The sequence below is a fragment of the Phyllobates terribilis genome, unplaced genomic scaffold (genome assembly GCF_046119375.1).
Source record: "Phyllobates terribilis strain yellow unplaced genomic scaffold, ASM4611937v1 Scaffold_9__5_contigs__length_417890890, whole genome shotgun sequence".
Taxonomy (NCBI): domain Eukaryota; kingdom Metazoa; phylum Chordata; class Amphibia; order Anura; family Dendrobatidae; genus Phyllobates; species Phyllobates terribilis.
Window position 1 is genome coordinate 172,485,848 of NW_027362769.1, and position 16,810 is coordinate 172,502,657.

The 16,810-nt window shown below is 41.3% G+C and overlaps 1 protein-coding gene across 4 annotated transcripts in view; it reads left to right on the forward strand.

Moving 5' to 3' along the window:
- Nucleotides 1-16,810, forward strand: part of PRKAG3 (protein kinase AMP-activated non-catalytic subunit gamma 3) — a 41,609-nt gene that overhangs the window by 11,127 nt on the left and 13,672 nt on the right. For all 4 annotated transcript variants that reach the window (XR_012250700.1, XM_073647369.1, XM_073647368.1 and 1 more), the window contains 9 exons: nucleotides 2,787-2,896; nucleotides 4,426-4,507; nucleotides 5,855-5,913; nucleotides 6,385-6,430; nucleotides 6,505-6,559; nucleotides 6,636-6,762; nucleotides 7,944-8,109; nucleotides 11,168-11,205; nucleotides 11,673-11,819. Coding sequence is in view for 3 of the 4 variants with exons in the window: in XM_073647368.1 (XP_073503469.1) it covers nucleotides 2,787-2,896; nucleotides 4,426-4,507; nucleotides 5,855-5,913; nucleotides 6,385-6,430; nucleotides 6,505-6,559; nucleotides 6,636-6,762; nucleotides 7,944-8,109; nucleotides 11,168-11,205; nucleotides 11,673-11,819 (830 nt within the window). In the remaining variant the exon portion in view is untranslated. The remainder of the gene's footprint in view (nucleotides 1-2,786; nucleotides 2,897-4,425; nucleotides 4,508-5,854; nucleotides 5,914-6,384; nucleotides 6,431-6,504; nucleotides 6,560-6,635; nucleotides 6,763-7,943; nucleotides 8,110-11,167; nucleotides 11,206-11,672; nucleotides 11,820-16,810) is intronic.

Here is a 16,810-nt window from a genome sequence, read left to right on the forward strand (position 1 = left end):
ACCCGTTCCGTGCCCAGGGCGGTCACATTAAAAGATGTAATGGGCTTTCAGGGTTTGGTGTTACTCGAGTGGATTCAATGACTACGCCACCTGTGGTTTCTGGTGATCCCCCACCAGCGCTGCGTTCAGTCCTCTGAGGCGGGATGTAGTGGCAGCAGCAGATGGTACTACTCCCCACAGGCGGAGCAGGGCCTCAGGGCAGAGGGAACAGGAGGACGGGAGTTGTAGAGGGAGATGTGGTGCGGTGCCGCGTTGCAATAAGAAACCGGAGGCCATAGGGGTAGTCTTCCAAGCTTTACTCACGGTAGAATGCACAGCTGCAAGGCTTCTCCCTGCTCTTCACCGTGCGCTGCGGCCACCAGGACCGGGGGTCCGACAACCTCCGGGTAGTTCAGGTGCTTTGGTCAGGACCCCGCACCAGAGTGTTCCTAGACTTTCCCACTAGGTCCTCTCCTGTCCGTGTGTGGTACGTGTACTAAGGCTGGGTCTCCCTCTGGACTATGCACAGAACAAGGGAGGCGACTCCGCTCCGTCCGTTACCCGGTGGGATCCACTGAGCCTCCGGGCTTCTCCGACTAAGACTTGAAGTGACAGAGTCAGATATCGGGGGCCGGTACCCCTCTTGCAGCAGAAATCCCTCTGACTAGGCCAGAATAGTGAGGACAGGTGGCGTGTGCCGCTCAGTCCGTATTCTCCTGGGATCCTTTTGCCTGTGGAGCTTTACTCCTCCGCTCCCCTCCAGGCCTTCTTAAGTCAGGACCTTGACTGGGTAGAGACAGCCGTTAACTCTAGCCCGTTCCTCGCCTCAAGGCCAGAGTACGAGGACCGTGTCCCCATCAACTGCAGGTTCACACAGAAAGCCACGTTCAGTGATGAAGATCACAATCAAAGACCTTGAACTTAAGATGGTTGGCTATTAAATATGAATTTAGTACGTGTAAGCTATAAGTGTGTCCTCCACCTTCACCCACTACTAGGTTCCCCCTTACTTTGGTTCCCACATCTCCACTTATCCTGGCTGGGGCAGCACCCTGGTGCCTAAAAGCCCCCCTCAGGTGGGAGAGGTGTGGTGTTGGATGCAGAGGTGAGGTCCTGACAGTTACACCATCCTTACCTCGAAGGAGAGATACCACACCTCATTAAAGAGATGCAGTACCCCTGTGGCGACCGAACCCTCTGGGGCGCCACAATAACATCCCTGGTGGTCTAGGGGAGTGGAATAGTTATTGATCACATCCCTGGGGGTCTAGGGGAGTGGAATAGTTATTGATAACATCCCCGGTGGTCTAGGGGTGTGGAATAGTTATTGATGACATCCCTGGGGGTCTAGGGGAGTGGAATAGTTATTGATAACATCCCTGGTGGTTTAGGGTAGTGAAATAGTTTTTGATAACATCCCTGGTGGTTTAGGGGAGTGGAATAATTATTGATAACATCCCTGGTGGTTTAGGGGAGTAGAATAGTTATTGATAAAATGTCTGGTGGTCTAGGGTAGTGAAATAGTTATTGATAACATCCCCGGTGGTCTAGGGGAGTGGAATAATTATTGATAACATCCCTGGTGGTTTAGGGGAGTGGAATAATTTTTGATAACATCCCTGGTGGTCTAGGGGAGTGGAATAGTTATTGATAACATCCCTGGTGGTCTAGGGGAGTGGAATAGTTATTGATAACATCCCTGGTGGTCTAGGGGAGTGGAATAGTTATTGATAACATCCCCGATGGTCTAGGGGAGTGGAATAATTATTGATAACATCCCTGGTGGTTTAGGGGAGTGGAATAGTTCTTGATAACATCCCTGGTGGTCTAGGACAGTTGAATAGTTATTGATAACATCCCCGGTGGTTTAGGGGAGTGGAATAGTTATTGATAACATCCCTGGTGGTTTAGGGGAGTGGAATAGTTATTGATAACATCCCTGGTGGTCTAGGGGAGTGGAATAGTTATTGATAACATCCCCGGTGGTCTAGGGAGTGGAATAGTTATTGATAACATCCCCAGTGGTCTAGGGGAGTGGAATAATTATTGATAACATCCCTGGTGGTCTAGGGGAGTGGAATAGTTATTGATAACATCCCTGGTGGTCTAGGGGAGTGGAATAGTTATTGATGACATCCCTGGAGCGCACTGACCTGAGAAGGAATAGATATGGCACTCAGAGATGACATTATTGTGCCGCCATTATATGTTCTGCATTGTATTTCTGTCAATGAATGATTCGGCCGCTCTCCCCTATCCCGTGCCCCCTCCGTAGGAATCACCCTGCAGATTCTGCCAAACACAGCTGGCATGCTAATAGCCCGGGGGGCAGGGGAGGGTGATAAGTGCCATCCATTACCTCTGTTGTATGGCCGGCTTTATTTAGGCCGCGTTCACACTACCTTGTCATCCCGCTGATATCTCTGTTATGTGTGGATGACATCGCAGGGCCGGGGATTTTCGGATTTGCTGCTCTATCCCTTTATGGATGTTATTGCCACGTTTAAAAATGCATTCTATACTATGAATTCCTTTAATCCACAATCTGATAATCCAGAGTCTGATAATCCGGCGCGCTCGCATTCCTGGCGTTTTTTTTCTCTTACGAGTTTTCTCTACGTCTCTGTAGATTATACAGGGGATTTTATGACTGTATTTGATTTATTTTGGACGCTGTCACTTTAATGGATGGAGATGGAATGTGTTTGTTTTATGTGCCCCTGTCTGCGGTTGTATAGTCTGAACGTCCCCTTCTGCACATATGGCGGTATTTTTCATGCTCTGTGATTTATTCTCTTCTCTCCCAGCCAATCTCGGGGTGGACGCCGGGGTATACATGGAGTTTATGATGAAGCGCCGATGCTACGATACCATCCCCACAAGCTGCAAGCTGGTCGTGTTTGACACATCGTTACAGGTCGGTATATAAAGGACTGGTGCACCTGGGGCTTCCCGGACTGTAGGGAGGGTGACAGCTGATGAGTACCACCACCCCACTGTATGGCAGTATTATTAGGACACTGTATGGCAGTATTATTAGGACACTGGCAGTATTATTAGGACACTGTTTGGCAGTATTATTAGGACACTGTGTGGCAGTATTATTAGGACACTGTGTGGCAGTATTATTAGGACACTGTATGGCAGTATTATTAGGACACTGTGTGGCAGTATTATTAGGACACTGTGTGGCAGTATTATTAGGACACTGTATGGCAGTATTATTGCGACACTGTGTGGCAGTATTATTAGGACACTGTATGGCAGTATTATTAGGACATTGTATGGCAGTATTATTAGGACACTGTGTGGCAGTATTATTACAACACTGTATGGCAGTATTATTACAACACTGCATGAGCAGTATTATTAGGACACTGTTTGGCAGTATTATTAGGACACTGTATGAGCAGTATTATTAGGACACTGTTTGGCAGTATTATTAGGACACTGTATGGCAGTATTATTAGGACACTGTATGGCCGTATTATTAGGACACTGTGTGGCAGTATTATTAGGACACTATATGGCAGTATTATTAGGACACTGTGTGACAGTATTATTTAGGCAGTGTATGCTGCTATTATTCAGATACTATATAGCAATATTATGTCGGCACTATTAAGTACTAATATGTAGGCACTGTACAGCACTACTATGTAGCACTGTATAGCACTATTATGAAACTGCTGTATAGCAGTATTAATGTGGCAATGTATGGCAGTATAACATGGTAGAGAACTATTATGTGGCACCTGTATAGCACTATTATGGAACCGCTGTACAGCACTAATAATGTGCAGTGTACTATACTACATGACAGAGAAATATTATGTTGGCATTGTATGGCGGTATAATGTGGACACCATAAAATACTGTCATGTTATTTAGAAGAGTGTGTTTTAGTGTTACATATACTTTGTATATCAGAATGATACATGTGAAGCTGTATTGTAGTATTATGTGGCACTACATGACAAACATTATTAATAACAGTATTATATAGCCACTGTATTGTATTATTATTGAGGCACTATATGACAGTATTATTCGGGCAGTATATGGTGCCATTATTCAGACACTGAATGGCACTTTTATGTGGCACTAATATAAAGGCACTGTACTGTATAGCACTATTATTGTGGCACTGTATGGTAGTATTACACAGTAGAGAATTATTATTGACCATTTTAATTCTATTTTTACTGGATGGAACCCCCAAATATTTATCCAGGGGCCGCAGGGCCGGATCCGGCCTCAGTCTCAGGGTTTGTATAAGAGCCAAACACATTATAAATCATCCGTCCCCTTGAAAGTTATAACAAAAAATCAGAAGTTCCTGTTCCCGGCGTCTCCCGGCCATAAGACGACCTCCATTCTCTCTTTGTTCTCTCTCGTATTCAGCTTCTTCATTTCTTTCCATTTCTGTTTCTTTTCCTTCAACAGATTAAAAAAGCCTTTTTGGCGCTGGTGGCGAACGGGGTGCGGGCGGCGCCGCTCTGGGACAGCAAGCAGCACAGTTTTGTGGGTAAGAGTCCATGTAATGTCACAAAAATAGGAAATCTGCTCCGTCCTGGAGCCGCAGCATGTGTGAACGGAGACCTGAGACTTGTTTTGCTACAATGTATATTACAACCATGGAGATGAATGAAGATCCGGAGCTTCTGCTGGAGACTTGTAGTCGTTCTTGCTGCGTTCTTGGATATTTCCGGCGCGGATAATGGGACTTGGGTTTTCTTTAATTCCACTTTTGACTCTTTAAATCCAGAGATTAATATCCCAAACATCCTGATCGTGTGAGATGGGCGCGGACGCTCCTCTTGGATGGCAGGCGCTGCCCCTCATGAACGCACTTTTTTATGGTGGACCCATGTACCCTGTGGGACTCGGGGTCTTTGGATTTTTTGGGGATGTTGTGGATGACTTCTCGCTGTGTCCTCGTATCTCTTGCGAAGATATTGTTCCCGGAGTCCCTGAAATGACGTTGTGCCCCCTCTCCACCCGGCCAGATTTCTGATGCTTTTTTTTTTTCTCTCTTCCGGACCCGGAGAAAAGCGTCTCCTATATGGAAATGAATGATGTGTCTGAATTCAGGGTCCGGGCAAAACTGCGACACTTATTATACAGGGCCGGCGAGGGTGGAGCACAACACAAGGGTCTCAAGGGGCCAACATTTCTCCTTGTCCAGACCATCCGCCGGTGTAAGGAGTCTTGCAATGCTCACTGGGAAAAGAGATATGCAAATGAGCTCTCCTCTAGAAGAAAGATACTGTGCCATCATATCCAGCAGCCAATAAACAATACGCCGCATGCTTTAACCCTTGCACTGCTGACAGAGGTGATTTCAGTACACGGAGACTTCTTCTTCCACCAGCGCACCCCTCATCCAGACTGGCATCAAGCTTCATGATTAGGGGCCCTGGTGTCTATTTTTTTGGGGATTGGCCACAGATTCTGCGTGTGCCCACCCGACCTGCAGAACAGTCTGGTGTGAACATCAGCTTGTAGGCATCGCTCTGTCTGATATATAGTCACAGATAACCAATGATATAGATGGGGGACCCCCCGACTGCCAGGCAGAGCTACAAGAGGGTAGAGAGTGAACAAAGTTTGGGCCAAGAGACAAAAAGACCTCACCTGCCCCAGAGCCTGAAGGCGGAAGATATGCAAAGATTCAGGAGGTCCCTTACTGCGGACAGAGGGGGCAAAAACTTTTTTGAAGTTTGCATTATAGATAGTTTGCATTACTCCGCTCTGCGGTGGCTGCTGTCAGCGAGTCTCACGTGCAGCGGTAATGACCGATCAGTCTTTGCTTTGGTCGGAGCAGTGATTATCCATTATGGGTCTGACTAATGTGCCGTCCTTGGTTTTGCAGGAATGCTGACCATCACCGACTTCATCAACATCCTGCACAGATACTACAAGGCTCCGCTGGTACGAGGACGATGACATACGGGTCATCTATAGGTGCAAGTACAGAGGAAGCCGCAGCGAATAATATACATGGAGGGCGGAGTCCGGCTGCTGGAATGGGGGCAACACGAGGGGGTTGGGGTTTATTCATATATAAAAAAAGAAAAATAACAGTAAAAGTTTTCTAATATCAAAAAGTTAAAGAACTGAGCGACAACCACAATCACTGCTCCTGCACAGGTTGTCAGTCACACAACTTTCCCACAGCCCTGAATGTAATAGGATGATAACAGGTGATAGATAAGTGGGAAACGTCATCACGTTGTCTGGGAAAACTGGCTGACAACCAATATAACCCTCATTTCTACTCCTGCAGAAGTTTTCAGTCCTAGATCTTGGGTGATGACCCAGCTTTCCTGAATGCCTCTAGTCTCTTTGGCCCATTCTGGTCTCCGTCTGTAACAATCTGATTATTTCACTTGTGTGTTCCAGGTGCAGATATACGAGCTGGAGGAGCATAAGATAGAAACGTGGAGAGGTAAATCATTAGTGTTCCTCGGACCCCTTATTCTCCAGTGATCGGAGCTCCTCAGTGATTTTCTTGTCTTCTAGAGGTTTACCTTCAGAGTTCCTTCATGCCCCTGATCTACATCGCCCCCGGTGACAGGTGAGGGTTTAGCACCCTGCAGTGTTGGCTGGTTCTAGTGACCGGTTACACACTCGATCCATTGTCTCTCCTCCAGTCTCTTCCATGCCGTCTACTCACTCATCAAGAACAAGATTCACCGGTTACCAGTGATGGAGCCAGTGTCGGGGAACATCCTGCACATCCTCACCCACAAACGCCTGCTGAAATTCCTGCATATATTTGTACGTACAGGACATGGGGGGCACAAATCCTTCGTGGAGGGCTGCATTGTCTGCATAGATTGGCTGGGACGTTTTAGTACATTTAGAGGTTGTTTGCAAAACCCTTTGTCCCCAAATAAGCTGGTGAAGCCCCTCTGAACTCACCGTTAATGGTGGTAAATGAAGACCCCGCTGGGATGAGAGGCGCCAAATTGATTAAGAGGCGCGCGACACCTAAAAATTTACAGTTTACTGGTTTGTGTCTCCGCCAGAAATGTTCCTCCAGTCCTCAACTAATTTCAGGCAAAATTTACACCACTTTATTTTGATCATATTCTCAGGGGGGCTTTGCCTCGCTCTGTCCCATCTTTGCCCATTTTTGGCAACTTTGACGTTTGCAAAATGTTGCAAAATTTTGCAGTATTTTACTCCAGAAAACTAGCGAAGCTAAGTTTGGGGTTTTTTAGAAGAGGAGCCTATATGGCTAACTAAGGGATTGTATAATTAGTCAACCCCTTTAAGATTGCACGAGTGCCAGCCCCCCCAAAAATGCACCTACGACAACTAGTAACAGCCTTCCCTTTAGTCATTAGCCCTTGATTTACAGGGATAGTCAACCTTAAGATGTCAGCTTTAAAAAAAGGAGATCTTAGAAGATGAACTGTTAATATGTAATTGCATTATTGGTGGTGACGAGGGCGGGCATTATGGGATGATATTGTCCCATGTGACATGGGCAACATTGGGCACTCAGGACTTCTACATGCACAAACCAGGACACAACTGGAGCTAATGACTAAAGCGTGGCTGCAATGTATCTTTCTTTATCTTCCTAGTATGTGATCCATGCACTGGCTTTCTGCTCAGCCTGCGTACTGGGTTGCAGTGTAAAGCATGGGGGAGTGACAGAATGGCAACCTGAGTCTTTTTTGTAAATTCTTTCATTTAATTTTTAGATATAATTTAGCACAAAAAAAATATAAAGTAAAAAGAATAAAATATTATATCATCCCATTATAGTTATATAATATTCACCTAACAGAAATGGCAGAGTATATATTGGCTTCTGACCATCTCAAACTCCGATAGATCAATGCCCCGAGCTGTGCAGAGCTAATAATCAGCATGGCCGCCGTACGACACGTATATATGTAGAATAGAGGCTCACACGTGTATTCACCTTCCTGCACCCGCTTCTACAGGGGGAGACCATTCCCAGACCGCGCTTCCTGCAGAGGACCATCCAGGAGCTCGGGATCGGCACCTTCAGGGATGTGGCCATTATCCACGACACGTCGACCGTTTACAACGCGCTGGAGATCTTCGTGGAGAGGAGGGTGTCCGCGCTGCCCGTAGTGAACGAGGCAGGTGAGTGTCTGCACCGACGGCCAAACCCCGCCAACAAGCATAGCCCACCCGCACATCCCTAGCTCCGCGTGGGCGGGGGGGTACAAGACCTTTCCAAACACCCTATGGATCTAAAACTTGTATAAAATCCATCCTTCTGCCCCTAACATCTGTCATGACACCCCTACACACATCAGTATTGTCTGCAACGCTATGGACGTCCCGAATGGCGTACCTTGAAGCTCAGGGGCCCAATACAAAAGCCCCCAATTATTGCAAGTCTATCATAGCACTGACCTTTTTATATAGGCCAAAGGGACTTTTTAGACCCCCTGGGCTCCCATACACATTAGATCCATGACATACGGGACATTGTGAGGACCGCCATACAGCACCACATAGCTCAGCTTCTTGGAAACGTAAAAACTGCACCCTGGCTCTCTCTATAGGTCAGAAGGACTGACGCCTAAATCCTTGGCAGATTCTGCTCTTGTTTCCTTAATTCCTGATATGAGAACCGGATTAAAGGCTTCCTGTCCAGGGTGGGAACATTTACATGGAGAGTAACCAACAGGAAGCGCAGGAACCTTATAATAGCGCTGCAAGTGTTAATATCAGCACAGCAATCAAGTCTGTTCCTTTTTCAATTCTTATGTGACATTTCCTATGGGCACCACAAGGGGGCAGACTGCGCGGCTGTCACTCTGTACATGAGGGTGATGCACGGGGTTAATCAGCGGTCATGAACTGCAGAGGATCAGGATTTAGAGATTTGTGTCCAACAGGGACTAGAAGTAAGAAGAAAGCAACGTATCTATCAAATAATCAGTATTTACACCTGAACAGAGAATGTTATATGCTCCATACAGAATGAGCCTGTAGCTGATCCTCCGCGCAACTGGTATATAACAAAAATGTCCTCAGGGCAAACTAGGTGGCCGATATCGGAGTCCAGAAAGTTACTCAAAAGAGGTCAGAACCCCGTCCATCTAATCCTTCTACAGCTGCTATTTGTGAACACGTCCAGGCACTTACCACTAAAAATAACACAGCAAGTGCACAGTAAACCCGACACATGGTGACCGCATAGCGCTGTGTAAGTCAAGGTTTATGATCCTGTAAAATATGTGCCCCTCACTACGCTTATGTCTTTCTATGTAATAACTACTATAATACTGCCCCCTCTGTACAAGAATATAACTACTATAATACTGCTCCCTATGTACAAGAATATAACTACTATAATACTGCTCCTATGTACAGGAATATAACTACTATAATACTGCTCCCTATGTACAAGAATATAACTACTATAATACTGCTCCTATGTACAGGAATATAACTACTATAATACTGCCCCCTATGTACAAGAATATAACTAATATAATACTGCTCCTATGTACACGAATATAACTACTATAATACTGCCCCCTCTGTACAAGAATATAACTACTATAATACTGCTCCCTATGTACAAGAATATAACTACTATAATACTGCTCCTATGTACACGAATATAACTACTATAATACTGCCCCCTATGTACAAGAATATAACTACTATAATACTGCCCCTATGTACTAGAATATAACTACTATAATACTGCCCCTATGTACAAGAATATAACTACTATAATACTGCCCTTATGTACAAGAATATAACTACTATAATACTGCCCCTATGTACAAGAATATAACTACTATAATACTGCCCCTATGTACAAGAATATAACTACTATAATACTGCCCCCTATGTACAAGAATATAACTACTATAATACTGCCCCTATGTGCAAGAATATAAATACTATAATACTGCTCCTATGTACAAGAATATAACTACTATAATACTGCTCCCTATGTACAAGAATATAACTACTATAATACTGCTCCTATGTACAGGAATATAACTACTATAATACTGCCCCTATGTACTAGAATATAACTACTATAATACTGCCCCTATGTACAAGAATATAACTACTATAATACTGCCCTTATGTACAAGAATATAACTACTATAATACTGCCCCTATGTACAAGAATATAACTACTATAATACTGCCCCTATGTACTAGAATATAACTACTATAATACTGCCCCTATGTACAAGAATATAACTACTATAATACTGCCCCTATGTACAAGAATATAACTACTATAATACTGCCCTTATGTACAAGAATATAACTACTATAATACTGCCCCTATGTACAAGAATATAACTACTATAATACTGCCCCTATGTACAAGAATATAACTACTATAATACTGCCCCTATGTACTAGAATATAACTACTATAATACTGCCCCTATGTACAAGAATATAACTACTATAATACAGCTCCTATGTACAAGAATATAACTTCTATAATACTGCCCCCTATGTACAAGAATATAACTACTATAATACTGCTCCCTATGTACAAGAATATAACTACTATAATACTGCCCCCTATGTACAAGAATATAACTACTATAATACTGCTCCTATGTACAAGAATATAACTACTATAATACTGCCCCCTATGTACAAGAATATAACTATTATAATACTGCTCCTATGTATAAGAATATAACTACTATAATACAGCTCCTATGTACAAGAATATAACTTCTATAATACTGCCCCCTATGTACAAGAATATAACTACTATAATACTGCTCCCTATGTACAAGAATATAACTACTATAATACTGCCCCCTATGTACAAGAATATAACTACTATAATACTGCTCCTATGTACAAGAATATAACTACTATAATACTGCCCCCTATGTACAAGAATATAACTATTATAATACTGCTCCTATGTACAAGAATATAACTACTATAATACTGCTCCTATGTACAAGAATATAACTACTATAATACTGCTCCCTATGTACAAGAATATAACTACTATAATACTGCCCCTATGTACAAGAATATAACTACTATAATACTGCTCCTATATACAAGAATATAACTACTATAATACAGCCCCATATGTACAAGAATATAACTACTATAATACTGCCCCTGTATTCTGTGTAGTATATTCCTATATGACTGTAATTCTTACACTTTTCTCGTTACAGGGCAGGTGGTCGGGTTATATTCTCGCTTCGATGTTATTGTGAGTTGACTTTATATTTTTCCTCTTTCTTTAGTTCCTTGGAGTCGGTGTCTTTTCCCGTGAAGTCGTTTCTCGGCCTCTGTCTGTGAGATCAGGTTTATCTCTCTCCAGCAGACGCTGCTGTTACTGCTGAGTAAAGGGTCCAGAAGTCACAGAATCCCCCTGATTTATTCTATATTTAGTCCTGAATACAGTATATTACCCGGCCTCTTTGCTCATCCACATGCACTGATCCATTTTTATTTCCCAGTATTGATATATTGTATCCGGTGCAGCTTCTCTTTATTGGGGTTTATGGTTTGGTAACAGAGAATGATCCACCGGAAGGTTTCATGTCTGTGTTACCTTCCTCCTCGATGCTGCCGCCACTGTCAGACATTATTGCTTTTATGGGTATTGGTCACTCGGTCGTCCGATCTGCAATCAGCAGCATTGTTGTCTGTTTATTTTTCCTCTTTTTATTGTAGCATTTAGCGGCCCAGAAGGTGTATAATAACCTGGACATCACGGTGGGGGAGGCGCTGCGCCAGCGCTCCTTGTGTCTGGAAGGTGTTCTCATGTGTTATCCGTATGAAACCCTGGAAGCCGTGATTGACCGTATAGTACGAGAACAGGTACTGACCGCATGTAAGAGTCTGTGAGACTGCACTGTATGCGAGGGCCACAGTACATATAGAATTATATACAGGAGATGCCCAGGTTATACCGGCTGTACATATAGAATTATATACAGGAGATGCCCAGGTTATACCAGCTGTACATATATAATTATATACAGGAGATGCCCAGGTTATACCAGCTGTACAGATATAATTATATACAGGAGATGCCCAGGTTATACCAGCTGTACATATATAATTATATACAGGAGATGCCCAGGTTATACCAGCTGTACAGATATAATTATATACAGGAGATGCCCAGGTTATACCAGCTGTACATATATAATTATACACAGAAGATACCCAGGTTATACCAGCTGTACATATATAATTATATACAGAAGATGCCCAGGTTATACCAGCTGTACATATATAATTATATACAGGAGATGCCCAGGTTATACCAGCTGTACATATATAATTATATACAGGAGATTCCCAGGTTATACCGCCTGTACATATATAATTATATACAGGAGATACCTAGGTTATACCAGCTGTACATATATAATTATATATAGGAGATGTCCAGGTTATACGAGCTGTACATATATAATTATATATAGGAGATGTCCAGGTTATACCAGCTGTACATATATAATTATATACAGGAGATGCCCAGGTTATACCAGCTGTACATATATAATTATATACAGGAGATGCCCAGGTTATACCAGCTGTACATATATAATTATATACAGGAGATGCCCAGGTTATACCAGCTGTACATATATAATTATATACAGGAGATGCCCAGGTTATACCAGCTGTTCATATATAATTATATACAGGAGACGCCCAGGTTATACCAGCATTATATATATAATTATATACAGGAGATACCCATGTTATACCAGCTGTACATATATAATTATATACCGAAGATGCCCAGGTTATACCAGCTGAACATATATAATTATATACAGGAGATGCCCAGGTTATACCAGCTGTACATATGTAATTATATACAGGAGATGCCCAGGTTATACCGACTGTACATATATAATTATATACAGGAGATGCCCAGGTTATACCAGCTGTACATATATAATTATACACAGAAGATGCCCAGGTTATACCAGCTGTACATATATAATTATATACAGGAGATGCCCAGGTTATACCAGCTGTACATATATAATTATACACAGAAGATACCCAGGTTATACCAGCTGCACATATATAATTATATACAGAAGATGCCCAGGTTATACCGACTGTACATATATAATTATATACAGGAGATACCCAGGTTATACCAGCTGTACATATATAATTATATACAGGAGATGCCCGGGTTATACCAGCTGTACATATATAATTATATACAGGAGATCCCGGGTTATACCAGCTGTACATATATAATTATATACAGGAGATGCCCAGGTTATACCAGCTGTACATATATAATTATATACAGGAGATGCCCAGGTTATACCAGCTGTACATATATAATTATATACAGGAGATGCCCAGGTTATACCAGCTGTACATATATAATTATATACAGGAGATGCCCAGGTTATACCAGCTGTACATATATAATTATATACAGGAGATGCCCAGGTTATACCGACTGTACATATATAATTATATACAGGAGATATCCAGGTTATACTAGCTGTACATATATAATTATATACAGGAGATGCCCAGGTTATACCAGCTGTACATATATAATTATACACAGAAGATACCCAGGTTATACCAGCTGTACATATATAATTATATACAGAAGATGCCCAGGTTATACCAGCTGTACATATATAATTATATACAGGAGATGCCCAGGTTATACCAGCTGTACATATATAATTATATACAGGAGATACCTAGGTTATACCAGCTGTACATATATAATTATATACAGGAGATTCCCAGGTTATACCGCCTGTACATATATAATTATATACAGGAGATACCTAGGTTATACCAGCTGTACATATATAATTATATATAGGAGATGTCCAGGTTATACCAGCTGTACATATATAATTATATATAGGAGATGTCCAGGTTATACCAGCTGTACATATATAATTATATACAGGAGATGCCCAGGTTATACCAGCTGTACATATATAATTATATACATGAGATACCCAGGTTATACCAGCTGCACATATATAATTATATACAGGAGATGCCCAAGTTATACCAGCTGTACATATATAATTATATACAGGAGATGCCCAGGTTATACCAGCTGTACATATATAATTATATACAGGAGATTCCCAGGTTATACCAGCTGTACATATATAATTATATACAGGAGATACCCATGTTATACCAGCTGTACATATATAATTATATACAGGAGATACCCAGGTTATACCAGCTGTACATATATAATTATATACAGGAGATGCCCAGGTTATACCAGCTGAACATATATAATTATATACAGGAGATGCCCAGGTTATACCAGCTGTACATATATAATTATATACAGGAGATGCCCAGGTTATACCAGCTGTACATATATAATTATATACAGGAGATGCCCAGGTTATACCAGCTGTTCATATATAATTATATACAGGAGACGCCCAGGTTATACCAGCATTATATATATAATTATATACAGGAGATACCCATGTTATACCAGCTGTACATATATAATTATATACCGAAGATGCCCAGGTTATACCAGCTGAACATATATAATTATATACAGGAGATGCCCAGGTTATACCAGCTGTACATATATAATTATATACAGAAGATGCCCAGGTTATACCAGCTGAACATACATCATTATATACAGGAGATGCCCAGGTTATACCAGCTGAACATACATCATTATATACAGGAGATGCCCAGGTTATACCAGCTGAACATATATAATTATATACAGGAGATGCCCAGGTTATACCAGCTGTACATATAGAATTATATACAGGAGATACCCATGTTATACCAGCTGTACATATATAATTATATACAGGAGATACCCAGGTTATACCAGCTGGACATATATAATTATATACAGGAGATACCCAGGTTATACCAGCTGTACATATATAATTATATACAGGAGATGCCCAGGTTATACCAGCTGTTCATATATAATTATATACAGGAGATGCCCAGGTTATACCAGCTGTACATATATAATTATATACAGGAGATGCCCAGGTTATACCAGCTGTACATATATAATTATATACAGGAGATGCCCAGGTTATACCAGCTGTACATATATAATTATATACAGGAGATGCCCAGGTTATACCAGCTGTACATATATAATTATATACAGGAGATGCCCAGGTTATACCAGCTGTACATGTATAATTATATACAGGAGATGTCCAGGTTATACCAGCTGTACATATATAATTATATACAGGAGATGTCCAGGTTATACCAGCTGTACATATATAATTATACACAGGAGATACCCAGGTTATACCAGCTGTTCATATATAATTATATACAGGAGATGCCCAGGTTATACCAGCTGTACATATATAATTATATACAGGAGATGCCCAGGTTATACCAGCTGTACATATATAATTATATACAGGAGATGCCCAGGTTATACCAGCTGTACATATATAATTATATACAGGAGATGCCCAGGTTATACCAGCTGTTCATATATAATTATATACAGGAGACGCCCAGGTTATACCAGCATTATATATATAATTATATACAGGAGATACCCATGTTATACCAGCTGTACATATATAATTATATACCGAAGATGCCCAGGTTATACCAGCTGAACATATATAATTATATACAGGAGATGCCCAGGTTATACCAGCTGTACATATATAATTATATACAGGAGATGCCCAGGTTATACCGACTGTACATATATAATTATATACAGGAGATGCCCAGGTTATACCAGCTGTACATATATAATTATATACAGGAGATGCCCAGGTTATACCAGCTGTACATATAGAATTATATACAGGAGATACCCATGTTATACCAGCTGTACATATATAATTATATACAGGAGATACCCAGGTTATACCAGCTGGACATATATAATTATATACAGGAGATACCCAGGTTATACCAGCTGTACATATATAATTATATACAGGAGATGCCCAGGTTATACCAGCTGTTCATATATAATTATATACAGGAGATGCCCAGGTTATACCAGCTGTACATATATAATTATATACAGGAGATGCCCAGGTTATACCAGCTGTACATATATAATTATATACAGGAGATGCCCAGGTTATACCAGCTGTACATATATAATTATATACAGGAGATGCCCAGGTTATACCAGCTGTACATATATAATTATATACAGGAGATGCCCAGGTTATACCAGCTGTACATGTATAATTTTATACAGGAGATGTCCAGGTTATACCAGCTGTACATATATAATTATATACAGGAGATGTCCAGGTTATACCAGCTGTACATATATAATTATACACAGGAGATACCCAGGTTATACCAGCTGTTCATATATAATTATATACAGGAGATGCCCAGGTTATACCAGCTGTACATATATAATTATATACAGGAGATGCCCAGGTTATACCAGCTGTACATATATAATTATATACAGGAGATGCCCAGGTTATACCAGCTGTACATATATAATTATATACAGGAGATGCCCAGGTTATACCAGCTGTTCATATATAATTATATACAGGAGACGCCCAGGTTATACCAGCATTATATATATAATTATATACAGGAGATACCCATGTTATACCAGCTGTACATATATAATTATATACCGAAGATGCCCAGGTTATACCAGCTGAACATATATAATTATATACAGGAGATGCCCAGGTTATACCAGCTGTACATATATAATTATATACAGGAGATGCCCAGGTTATACCGACTGTACATATATAATTATATACAGGAGATGCCCAGGTTATACCAGCTGTACATATATAATTATATACAGGAGATGCCCAGGT